The 13,296-nt window shown below is 50.2% G+C and overlaps 1 protein-coding gene across 1 annotated transcript in view; it reads left to right on the top strand.

Annotated features, from left to right (window-relative positions):
* Positions 1-7,544: 7,544 nt before the first annotated feature.
* Positions 7,545-13,296, top strand: part of SDK1 (sidekick cell adhesion molecule 1) — a 456,939-nt gene continuing 451,187 nt past the window's right edge. The window contains exons 1-2 of the mRNA XM_049788197.1: positions 7,545-7,707; positions 7,864-8,163. Of these exons, the coding sequence (XP_049644154.1) occupies positions 7,545-7,707; positions 7,864-8,163 (463 nt within the window). The remainder of the gene's footprint in view (positions 7,708-7,863; positions 8,164-13,296) is intronic.

Genomic DNA, 13,296 nt, shown 5'->3' with positions numbered 1-13,296 from the left:
TTTGCCTTGCATGTGGCTGACCTAGGTTCAATTCCAGGCATCCCATATGGACCCCAGGAGTAATTTCTGAGCATAGAGTCCAGAGTAACTCCTGAATGTCACCGGATGTGGCCCAAAAACCAAAAGTAAGACTACTGTTAAAATATAGTGGCTTGGGGCCCGGAGAGATAGCGCAGCGGTGTTTGCCTTGCAAGCAGCCGATTCAGGACCAAAGGTGGTTGGTTCGAATCCCGGTGTCCCATATGGTCCCCCGTGCCTGCCAGGAGCTATTTCTGAGCAGACAGCCAGGAGTAACCCCTGAGCACTGCTGGGTATGGCCCCAAAACCAAATATATATATATAGTGGCTTGTTTGGCATTCTTTAAAAAAAATACTTGTTTTTTAAAATCAATATAAACTAAATGTTTACTTTATGTTTAACTCCATTCATCCCTTCACTCCCCATTATCGGTCTATTAATACATCCACTACCCACCCACCCATCTATCTACCCACCCTCTATCGAATCATCTATCATTTATCCATTCATCTGTTCATCCAACCAACCATCCATCCATCCACCCATACACCACCAATTACCATATATTCATTCAAACATCCATATACCACCTTCCTTTCCTTCCTTTCTTTCTTCTTTCCAAGTTGTACCCACATAGTACAAATTTTATAAAACACAGCATAAATAATTCGCCCTGCTAGCACTGTCCTGACCATTTCCCCATGATAATAAAGGTTCGTTGAAAACATGGATTTTGTAATTTCATAACATTTGGTGAAGTAGATGAATCATTATGTCTAATAATCTCTACACTTAGACATTGAGGCTGCTTTTAGCTTTTCCCTGTTATGAACTGCACAGAGAGAAGCTTTTTCTATAGAACTCATCCTCTTCCCAGTTATTTTGAACATCTGTTTATTGGAATGTAATTGTGGGTCAGAGAATGCGACCATCTGAGGCTTTTGTGTCCACCCCCTCCTCCTCTGTGGACTCCTCTTCTACTGAGCAGCTTTTCAGGATGCTAGGCTAGCATGCTCTTGAGTTTCCTCTCCTAAGTGAGTGGAGCACAGAAGAGAGAAGGGGAAACTATGCACAAACTCTCAATTCCTCGCCAAGTGTCCTCTGTCCCATATTTGAGGCTAATAACATGAGCAGTTGAAAAGTAAATTGAATCCCATTGAGCAAATGCCCATACAAAAGGTCCTTGTTGAGGCTGATGAGGCTCCCAGGTGCTCTGGGGTGAAAGGGGATACCCACAAAGGTCTTAGTGCTGGGCAATAAGAGCCTGAGTTCCCATCCTATAGTGAACACACCCGCTAACAAATTAACACATATGCCCAACAGACATTCTGATACACCAGCTCTTACATGCCCCCACACACACCGGAAGTAAGCCCTGAGCACCTCTAGGAATGAGCCCCAAGCACAGAGCCCAGAGTCTGCCTGGAATTTCCTAGGGCTTTGCTGCCTTTGCCATTGAAAAGCAGTTGTGAAAGGACCCTCCCCAGCACCTGGAGCACCTCCTGTTCCCTTTGCATCCAAACCCACTCTCCTTTCTGCATCCAAACTCGGAACACTTCCCTCCCTCTAGATCTCCTGATTCTGGCTGATCCCCTCAGAGCCTGGTGCTGTCCTCCTCCCACGCCCATCCTGCACCCCCACCTGTCTTTGTTCTCTTAGGAACCAAATGGCTCTTTCCCCAGTTGCCGAAGCTGGAAAACAGGTGTCACCCTCCACACTCCGCTTTGCTTAACCAGGGTCTTCCCCTGAAATAGCCCCTCCATTTGCTCTTCTCCCCCAACCCAACCCTCATTCACTTCTGAGTCACTTGCCCCATATGTCCAAGTTCCCTCATCCTGTTCCTGCTACTGCTGCCCAGCCCAGCCCAGCTCTGCCAGCAGTTCCCAAAAAAAGCACCTTCTCATGAAGCATTAGGTGTCATCAGGTCTGCTGGAATGAGTGCACCACTCCCTACACCATGACTGCTTCTCTCCTTTCTTCTTTCTTCTGCTGTCTGTTATCTCTGTCCACTGCCTGTCCACTGTCTGCCCCTTGTTTATCTACTGTCTACTGCCTGCCCTCTGTCTGTCCACTCTCTGTCCAACTCCCCCTTAGGCTCCTTACGCTTCACTAGGAACTTTCCTCAATCCCCCAAGGTGGGAGACCCCATATCAGATGCTCCCCAGAATTCCTTATTACATAATGACCATGTTTGTTCCTCTCCTGACAAGCCTTGTAGCTGCATGAGCCAGGTGTTTAATGAGCACTTGTGGCTGAGTCCAATAGAAGCAGTGGGCTTCCACCATAGCCTTTTGGGCACACAGTGGCACTGCCAGGAGACACTGTTCAGACTTGCTTGGTTCTACCCCTCAAGTGTCTCAAGCCTGTAGTTTGCCCTCAACTGACACTTGCTGGCAGGGAGAACTTGCAATTTACCCATGTGGTGCATGTGCTGCTGGGATCAACCCCTAATGAGAACCTCATTTTTGCCCCATTGAAGACATGGCAGGTGGAGGAGAGTCGCTTTATGTTTACTTTATTTTTTGTTCGCTGGCATTGTGAGGAAGGGACTTTATATGGGGCCTGGAGCCAAATGGGTCGACCACATGCAAGGCAAGTGCCTCACCTCTGAACTTTCTCTCCAGCCCCCCAGAGGAGGCTGATGGAAGTTTCTGCAAAGTCCCTTGGTTCTTCACTGGAGCTTCCTAATAAGAGCGTTTTGTGGGAGTTTCAGCATCTGAAAAAGCTCTCGGGAACCCAGGTGGGATCTGGGCCCATTAGGGATCAAAGGCAGTGCTTGGTGACTGGCGGGAGGGTTGCCAGGCAACAGGCCTGCGTGAGACTGAGGCTGCTGCTGGGATTAGCTGCTGGTGAGGATTTTGGGGGAGCTCTGAGGCCCCCCAGAGGGGGAAGACTCCCCATCAGAAACCAGGACCCCCAGACCTCTGCCTTGATTGACATGCGAACAAGCATAGTCCCATTCTGCACGTCGCCTTCCTCTCCCAGTTTGACCCCTAATGGGATGGGGGAATATTTTTCTCAGAAGAACCCGGGAGATGCCACTAGGGACCTTCCCTAATGAGTTAGAGGTAAGAAACGACCAAGACTCATCACCACCCGCTGTAAAAAAATAAGCTCCATCCGTTTACTTCCCAATGATTCGATTCTTGCCTCTCATTTGGAAACTTAAGAAGTAGAGAGGCGCCCGTCACATCAACCCCATCCAAAGTTTGGCCTCTGTCCTTCCAGAAGAAAACCGAGTTAACGTAAAAGGGCTGATTTTATTAAGCTTGCAGGCTAACTTTGTAAGAGGACACTTAGAATGGAAGAAGGCAAGTCTTGGTCCTTCCACCCCCTGACTCGGCTTCATTCCCAGCGGCCCTGGGGGGACTTTCATCTCCCTCTCCCCATCCCTGACTCCCTGTCCTGTCCTTGGGCCAAGGCTACAAGGGATGGACAGGCCCAGAGTTTCTCCCCAGCAAAACTCTTCCAATTGATGCTCCCTGTTAATAATGCCATCACCCCTTACTCTTAAGGCCCCACCCACTCTTGCCTAAGTATCTGAACATCTTGATGAGCCCCACGGAAACTCATTTCTTGGATCAGCTTCTCACTGGGCACTCACCAAATGTTTGTTTTTCCTTCATATTTCTCCCAGACTTGCCTGTTCATGCTCTTTGCCCATCTTCTGCTAGACATTGCTCATCTCTCTTCTTTTTTTTCCTACTGACTTGTAAAAAAGCTGTTTACATAGAGACTGACTCTCTTCTGCTGTGTGTGTGCCTCTTAAGATGCTTTTTCATGCAGCCATGGGGATGTTTTTGGTTCTTAATTTGTATACAGTTGAGTCTATTGATGTTCTAGGAAGTGGCCTATTTTCTTTTTTACAATAAAAAGTATGATTCTATCACTTAAAAAAACCATTCCCTTTATCTCATGGCCTGCTAAGAACAAAAGAAGGAAGGGGGAAAAAAAAAAAGCCCACCCTAGAAATAATGACAGGGTGACAGGATATAAAAGAGCTAAATTCATCTTGTTTATTAAATTCCCTGAGACTTGAAGGGATTCACGTGAAACTCAGCTCCATTTGCATATGAATCACTTGGCAATCCTGATAAAATAAATGTTTTGGTTTGGTAGGTCTGGGGCGGGCCTGAACTTCTGTGGTCTCACCTGGCTAGGTTTGGCAGCTGCAGATTTAGGGCTATACTGGTCTGTGATGACTGTAACTGTTCCTTAGTCCTGAGAACACCTCTCTCTCTCTCTCTCTCTCTCTCTCTCTCTCTCTCTCTCTCTCTCTCTCTCTTCCTCCTTTTTCTCTTTCTCTCTTTCTCCCTCCCTCTCCTTCTTTCCTCTTCTTTCTCTCTCTCTTCTGATTTTTTGTTCTGAAAGCAAAGGAGATAGCCCACATTTTTTTTTTTTTTTGGTAAAACCTAGCAATACACAGTGCTCTGTGTTCTATGCTCAAGAACTGATCTTGGTGGTGGTTAGGAGGAACCAATGCTTAGGAGCATCCCAATGCTTATGGGTTGGTGAGAATGGAACCAAGGTCAGCTGCATGAAAGGGGAGGCCCTCACCACTGTACTATTGCTTCAGTCCAGCCTACACTATTTATGTTTTGGCTATACCTGGCAGTGCTCAGAGATTATTCCTGACTTTGCTCCCAGGAGTCACTCCTAGCAGACTTTGGAGACTACAATGGGATGCTGGGGATCAAACTAGGGTCTGCCTGTGCAAGGCAACTGCCTTCCTCTCTGTACTATTGCCTGGTTTCAACCTACACTCATTTTTGAAGCTGAATTCAGCTCTCAATCAGTCTGAACAAGTAAGCAGTCCTTACTCCTGCTCTCCTAGAGCAGCATTTCCCTACTGGAGGGGCTATATAGCCCCCCTGAGGCTCTCCAGGATATGTACAGAGGTCACAGGGTGAAAATGGAATTGATGGACATTTACCCAGGGGACGAGGGGCATTACAGAGATGGGGTGAGGGTGGGGGGCGCAGGAAGGAAACAAGGTCAGAAGGGGCACAGCTGGCAAAAGGTTGAGAGAATGTTCCGGAAGATTTTTTTCAAGGTAAGAGCAAGTATAAAATGTTCACTTTTCATCGGGCTGAAGAGAATTAAATGGAGAGATTAATTGGCCCTTTTGGGCAGAAATGCTGCGCTCTGTGCTGGTCTCTCCTCTCTCCAGCATTCAGAAGTAAGATTTAAAAAAAATTTTTTTAAAGGAGAGAATAGTTACCACCTAAACACGCCCCCTAAGAGAGACACAGAATGGGGTCTGTAATGGGCAGCTGCGTCTGCGGATGGGACCCCAGAGAGTTGGATCCCTGCTCTGGCTCCAAGACGGCTGCTTTGCATATATTAAACTGCCCTGGCTCGATTCCTCCCACTGTAAAAAGGAGATGAAATGAGTCTCACTTACTCAAGATGGTATTGGAATAAGACATTTCCCGGGGGGCTTACGACCTTTCAGAGTAGCTGTGTTGCCAGGATGGCACTTAGAACCCCCACCCAGCCAGTCTGCTGTGTCCCTGTCTCATTTCCAAGCAAGTTTCCACAGGGCTTTCCTCTCTCAGCTGCAGAGTGAGTCACAGCCTAAAACGATGCTCAGGCCTTTTCTAGAGTCCAGGGGCCTGGAAAGTGCCGAGCCACCCTTCTGGCCTTAGTGCACCATGAAGAGAGGACTATAAGACCAGTTTCCCTTAGGAAGAAACAGGTTAAATTCCGTTAGGATGAGCCCCTGCCAACCTGCCTCAGGAGAGAGAAGAGAACACTGCCCGGCCGAGTCTGAGTGATCTCACTGCGCCGGCAGCCTTGGAGATGGGATTTAGCCCAAGCCTGGACAGGAATGCAGGCAGCCCGGGGGCCCAGACTGTAGGACGAAAAAGGCCCAACACAGTGCAAATCTTATGGACTAGCAGAGTACAGGGCTTGGCATTGACTTCCTGCCCTCTTGCCCTCCTGCTGCTGCCTGACTCCTTTAGACTCAGTTTCCCCATGTCTCATGGAGGCTGTGGGTCAGTGCACAGGGTCAGCACACAGCTGGTACTGTTCCTACCTGGCTCTGAACGTGGGGAGAGGCCCAGGGAGGCTAGCTAGGAAAAGAAAAGTTCATACCTTGGGCCAGAGCTACAGCACAGCAATTACTTGAATGTGGGCAACCCGGGCTGGATTCCTAACATCCCATATAATTCCCCGAGCTTGCCAGGAGTGATTTCTAAGCGCAGAGTGAGAAGTAACCCCTGAATGTCAATGGGTGTAGCCTAAAAATAAAAAATCAAACAAACAAAAAACAAAACAAAAAGCCTCTTCCGAACCGGAGTGATAATGCAGCAGGTGGGCATTTGCCTTGCACACAGTGGACCTGGGTTCGATTCCTGGCATCCCATATCTTCCCCGAGCCTGCCAGGAATGATTCCTGAGTACAGAGCCAGAAATAATGCCTGAGCACTGGGTGTGGCCACCAAACCAAACCAAACAAAGAAGTCCATCTCTTGGGCTAATGCATGGAAGATTTGAGAAAGTTCTAGAGGAGCAGCAACCCTCCCACCCCCAAGCATCTTTTTCTCCTCTTCCTCCCTTCGAGGACAAACAAACCTAGGTCCCAACATCCATTTCCTCTATCCCCACCACCCACCACCGTTCTTGTGTCTTTGCTCCAAGCTCCTAGCACAGACCCTCATTGTGAAAGCAGAGTGAGAGCCGCAGGGGGGTATCGCAGGTAGAGCTCGGGTCCGATCTGATCTTCAGTTTCTGATAACAAGAATCGTGCCAACTTGAGCCCCGAGCGCCTGTGGCATGGTATGGGGGTGATGCTTCCCTCTGGGTCCTGCTACCAACCCCTCTGGCCTGCTCTCAACTCCATCCGCATAGGCCACCCTCTAGCCTGCCCAGCGTGACCAGACGACTCCCATCCCACGCCCAAAGAAATGCAGCCTCCCAGGCCCCAGCGCCAAGTTCACCCCAATAAACTGGGCAAATGTTTTCCACATGCTGCAGAGCCAGCTCCGTGCCCCGCCTCCAGCCCCGCGCCTGGAGAACCTTCTAGAAGACCCTTCGTGCAGAAAAGACCCTGCCATGGTGTGTGTGTGTGTGTGTGTGTGTGTGTGTGTGTGTTCCTCTCTTCTGATCCTCTGTATCCCCCATCCCCATGACAGGGCGAGGCTGAAGTCCCCGGGAACAGGTCACCATCCATCACCCATGACCTTGGGCGGCCCCGCAGAGCCAGACGGAGCTGAAGGATGGCCCGGGGGAGGGCGGTGTCCCGTGCACTGCAAATCTATAGAGCCCGAACCCCGCACCAGGCGGCAGGCCCGGGGCGGGGCGCCCCGAACGCACCTGCACCGCCCCACCTGCGCGCTCGGATCATCAGCGCCGCCTGCAGTGGCGGTCGCGGGTCTGTAGGGGGCGCAGGAGGCGCGGGCAGCGAGCGGCGCGAGCAGAGCAGAGCCGAGCCAGGCCCAGCCAAGCCGGGCCGGGCGCGAAATTGCAGGCGGGTGCGGGGGCGTGTCCGAACAAGAGTGGGCGGGGCTAACGCTGGCATATGGGCGTGGCTTGGTCAGCACAACCAATCATAGACGGGCGGCGGGCGCGGGTGGGCGGGGCCGGCGGCCGGGCTGTGAATGGGCGGCGGCGGCGGCGGCGCGGCGAGGCGCGAGCGGCGGCCTCACTTTCTCCCCAGCGCCGGGCGGGCGGCGGCGGCGGAGGCGGCGGCGGCGGCGGCGGCGGCGGCTTCTCAGCGTCCGGCGATCGGACCCTCCGTTGGAGAGACGCGACGCGGCGCGTTCCGGGGGCGCCCCCTGAGCCCCGAGGGCGGCGATCGCGGGGGGTCCCCCCCGCTGACAACTTCTCCCCGTCCTCAGCGAGGCGCCTCCTTAGCCCGCGCGGCCACCGCCCGCCCGCGCGTCAGGCCGGCTCCGAGGCCGGAGCGGCGGCGGCGGCGGCGGCGGCCCCCTCCGTCGGCATGGCCCGGGGCTGGCGGCGGCCCTGGCTGTGGGGGTCCCCGGCCGGCCCCGCGCGCTGCACGCAGCCCCCGCGTCCCGGGCAGCCCGCGGCGGGTGCGGCGGCGGGGAGGCCGCCCGCAAAGTTGAGCGCGGGCCGGCGGCGCGGATGGTGGACGCTGCTGGCGCTGCAGCTGCACTTGCTCCGGGCGCTGGCGCAAGGTAAGGACCCGGGGATCTCGGCCCGGCGCCCCGACCGACTTCCAGGCTCCCCGACGGCGGCTCCGTCCTCGGAAGTTTGCCTGTGTCTGTCTGTGTGTGTGATTGTGAGTGGGGTGTGTGTGTGTTTGCGCTCAAGTGGGTGTGTGCGCATGGGGTGCGCGCGATCTTCGCGTGCGAGTGTTTGCAGGCGTGTGCATGCATGAAAATGTGTGCTGCATGCGTGTGCGAGCGCGTGTGTGTGTGTGTGCAGGGTTTTCACACAGACACACACACGCACGCATACACACACATCATCGTGGACTCACACACACACACACAACCCTCATCGGCGGGCGCGTCCCGTCGTGGGCGTCGCGTGCAACTGTGTGCGTGTGTGTTTGCGTGTGTATGTGCTCCCGCATGGGTGTGCAGGGGTTTACACACACACACACACACATACACACACACACACACACACACACACACACACACACACACCTCAGTGGCGAGCGCGTCCCGTCTGGCGACCCCTACCCACCCTGAAGGCGACGGCTCCAGCTCAAGCCGGGCTTCACTTCGTCCCGAACCCAAGGAAACGGGGTTTTTGGGGCGAACCCCCCTCCCTTCCCTGCCTTCCCCGGTACCCGTGACTCTGTGTGTGTGTGTGTGTGTGTGTGTGTGTGTGTGTGTGTGACCTAGCTCGGGAGCATCCTTCCCTCCGAAGAGGGGGGTCCCGCGACTTTGCCTCCGTGCGGGGCTGTGGAAGGACCCCGAGTTTCTCTGGGTTGCACCTTCCCGACCGATTGGACTGACCAGGCTGACACCCCCCTCCCCAAATCTTCTCACACCTTGTCACCCGAAGGAAAAGGGCCCAAGCCAGGCGGGCAACTTTGTCCTGGGAGGAAGAGTGTTTCCATTCCTGCCCGCACCCCGCAAACACCCCGCAAACGTTGGCGCCTTGCTCCGCAGTTTATTCCCTCCCCCTTCTTTTTTTTTTTCGGTTTATGGAAGTGTACGGATCTTTTAGTGTAAAATTTCAAGTAGGTTGTCACACATTTTACATTCATTGACAGGTTTCTGTTCTCCGTGCTCTGTGAAATGTGTAATATATCCATCATTTTGGGTACCGTATTGGAAATTCATATTACAGGGGAGATGTCAGCGTTTGACAGAAGCTCATGTATCTTGGAAGTGAAAAATCCCAGCGTTGCTACGGAGCTGGCGGATGCGAGGCCAAGGGGGCCTCATCCAGGGCTGAGATGTTAATAAAGCTCCTCCTTACCCTTACTTAATTGGAACTGTTAGTCTCTCTTACCCCCGCACATCTGTGTGCAGGTGGGGTAATTGAATCGAGCTCCACTTTCCCTTTGGGTTGTTTCTCCTGTAGCAGTTTCAGGTGGCTGCTTGGTCCTGAGGGTGAGGAGAAAGTCTGTGCACCGTTGACCAGAAAGTTATAGTTTTTAGCGACCTAGCCCGAGTCAGCCGCACAGTATCTAATTGACCATTTCGTGAGACGCCAGAAAGACTTAATGTGTCTTTAATAGGTCCAGGGATTTCTTCTTTCCACATGCTAATGCGGGTTGGCGTCATATACTCTGCTTGTTGGCATGTGTTTAATTGTTTGTGACTTTTCTACACTCCCAAAGAGCTAGGTCTTGAATTCTGAAAGGCATGTGGCATTGTATGCTTGCTCTACACTGCGTTGGGTCCGTGTTCTGGCAGGTTGGTGGGGTTGTGTGTGCGGGGTTGGTCTACTGTGCAGACAGGTGGGCTGCTGACAGGTTATAGTTATGCCAAAAGGATAGGCATGTCCTTTTCAAGTGTTGCACTGGGGGATCCTCTTCCCAGGTTCTCCTTTGCAGTTATTTCCTGTCACTTAAACCCAGAACTACTCAAACTTTCCTGCTGACTGGAATCACCTAGGAAACCTTTCAAATGCCCAGTATTTGTCTGATATTCCCAGTAATATCCAAGACCATGATGATCTCAAAATTCTCCCTGAGCGTTAGTTCTAGGAGTCAGGAGTCTTAAGTTTGTCAAGTGATTCCAATGACCAGTCAACTGAGACCCACTGAATGTAATAGACTCATGGTGCTTTAATGTGGTCAGTCAGAATCATCTGGGGATTAGTGTCCTTTGGAGACCAGCCTCTTTGTGGGTGATTTGTTGTTCTTTTCCTGGGGGTGGGGAGACAGTGTCAAGGATCAAATCCAGTGTCTCACAGGCCAGGCCAAGAGCCACACCCCTGAGCCCCCAACCTTTTTCCCCCCCAACGATCTCTAACTTGATTTCCAGGGGATTCTGACTTACACAAGAGCTTGAGAACTTACATGTATGCTTTATTCTGTCACCTGTTTCTTCTAACAGCTCTCAAGCCCTGTGTTTATTAAAATCAGCTGTGCATAGCAGTCACCTGGCCCTGACTTTGCCCCAGAATTTGGTTTCATTGATGGAGGTTTCACCTGGGGATTAAGGGGTTAAGAAACTCCTAGATATTTCTTTCAATGTTCAGGTTTGAGAACCATTGTTCTAACCACTTTAAGTGAAGTCACATGGCTCAGTTGATACTGGGCTTATTGTTCTGTGGCCCCCACCCTAAATTCCAGAGTCATTGGTGCACTTTAACTGGTTTTTACTAAACCTATTCAGTTTTCAGGTGATTAGTAATTTCACCCAAACTTTTTAGTCAGTCATTTTGTTTATTTTTGGGCACTGTTGAACTCCTATTTTGTTTTAGTTCTGGGCGTGAGATTTAAAGATTATCTGGGACCCACTCCAGTTTAGAGGATGTTTTTGTGCAGTTCAGAAAGCACCACAGTTAATTCCTATATTTTTGGGTTAAAATTTGAACCTGTGTTAAAATTTAACCAATGTCATCTCATCTAACTTTTCCCTCCTCTACCTGATTTCCATGACCTGGACCTCTATTGTCAACCTCCTCCTGGACTTTGGGTAAGGTCTTCACAGTTGGCTTCTCTGCTGCTGCTTTTTTAGAAAAAGCACAGGATGCCCTTAATCTGGTCTCTATGGGCAACAGCTTCTTGTTGGATCTTTGTGGCTCTCTCCTACCCTAGAGAGACTTTATTTCTTTCTACTCCTAGTTTCCTCTTCCCTTTCAGTATTGCCTTTTGAGTTTTAGCTGGGAAGTGAGATCTAGACTCCCGGCTTTGTCAGAAAGTCTTCACAGTGAGCATTACACTTAATGAGTGCTCAGATACTGAGTAAATTTTATTAGACCACATCATGCCTAACAGATGGCAACTGGCCACTTGGTTGGTAACTGTCTCATAAAGCCAATGGCAAACAATTATCACCGTCTATGCAGTCTTATGTATGCCACCTGCATACACTTAAAAAGGCTTTAGTGAGAACCTTGTTCTATGTCGAGTGCTTTACAGGGGTGGGGTTCCTTTCTCATCACATTCCCCCTGGGAGGTTGGTAGTATTTTGTACTCTTTTACCTGGGAGGAGGTGAGGATTGAGATTTACTCCCCCAACTTCCAGGATGAGGAGAGTACAAGGCATCTGTTGGATAACTGGTTCTATCCTATTCAGGATATTCTTTGCTGATGGATATGGAAGCATCTTTTGATTGAAGCACCTTTTGGATTGGTGCCTTCGACCACTTGCTCTCCTCCCTTGTGTGATCCCATAAAAGCCCCCAGGTCTCAGGGAGAAACTGCTTGTAGTTTTGGTTTTCTGCCACTATGCTTGCTGGTCTTAGGGCTAGTGAGCGGAAGACTTGCAGTGGAAATCCCTGAACCTGTTTTATCTCCATAACTACGTGTGGATTATTTCCTGTGTCGGCTTTTGCTTCCAGACCCATGTCTGTCCATTCCTCTGGGATTGGGCCATGAGTCTTCCCATGTCTTCAGGCACCAGCCTAAAGTTCTATTCATAATCACCTTCTGCAGAGGTTTACTTGGAGCCTGTGCCTTTCTGTGGGACAGAGGATGGTCTGATCAGTCTCTAAAGAAAGATAGTGGCAGATGCTTTTAAATGCAGTCTCAGTGTATGACCTCAAGTTTCATGTTGCCTTATATATGGTATGAATTATAAATACAGTTACTTTAGTCAGTTTAGTAGAGAAGAGTAAAAGGGGTGGCCTATTCACCCATTCCTCTCTGTAATGAAATAACTTGCTTTTTGATGTTTTTCTTTCCACATATTTTTTTCGGTAATGTAATTCTTCCATTCCAAATACAAGTGGATTGCGGGAGTCTGTTGGCAGCTTTGATCACCCTAAAATTGACTATCAGGCACATATGAAATAATGCCTTTGAGGAACATTCAGGAACTCCTGCATTCAAGAATAAATTTAAGTTCATTGAGAATAAAGGAAGAGGAAGGCTTTGTAACTTGTATATCTATTTTATATATGTGACCAGGGTCATGTAAACATTTCTTGTGAGAAAATGTGTTCTTTCGATTCCATTTTGATTTGACCTTTGTGCATAGCATTAGAAATGGTTTGCATTCATTTTGTTGCCTATGGCTAATGAGTTTTCCTGACACCACTTGAAGAGACTTCCTTCGCTTCACTTATTCTTTTTTTCTCCTTTTTCAATGACTAACAGACCATATAACAGAAGGTCTTATCTCTAGATTTTTAATTCTAATCTATTGATCTGAGGGTCTGTCCTAATTCTAGTACTGTGCTGTTTTAATGAATACTGCTCTGTAGTATAGTTTGGTGTTGGGGAAATGAATGCCTCCCATCTTTTTCTCAAGGTTAGCTAATGTTTGTGTAAGTGTGTGTGTCTGTGTGTGTGCATGCAAATGTGTGTTTAACTGTCCCATATAAATTTTAAGATTTGGGGGGGGATTTGGGCCACACCTGGTGATGCTCAGGTTACTCCTGGCTATGTGCTCAGATATTGTTTCTGGCTTGGGAGACCATCTGGGATGCTGGGATATCGAACTACGGTCCATCCTAGGTTAGCGCATGCAAGGCAGATGTCCTACCACTTGCGCCACCATTTCAGCCCCAATTTTAGGATTTTTTTTTTTTTTTTGGTTTTTGGGCCACACCCGGTAACACTCAGGGGTTACTCCTAGCTATGCACTCAGAAGTCGCTCCTGGCTTGGGGGACCATATGGGACGCTGGGGGATCAAACTGCAGTCTGTCCTAGGCTAGCACAGGCAAGGCAGGC

This window comes from Suncus etruscus, chromosome 15 (genome assembly GCF_024139225.1).
Source record: "Suncus etruscus isolate mSunEtr1 chromosome 15, mSunEtr1.pri.cur, whole genome shotgun sequence".
Classification (NCBI taxonomy): Eukaryota; Metazoa; Chordata; class Mammalia; order Eulipotyphla; family Soricidae; genus Suncus; species Suncus etruscus.
Note: the sequence above shows the minus strand (reverse complement) of the source record. Positions and strands in the feature narration are given on the sequence as shown.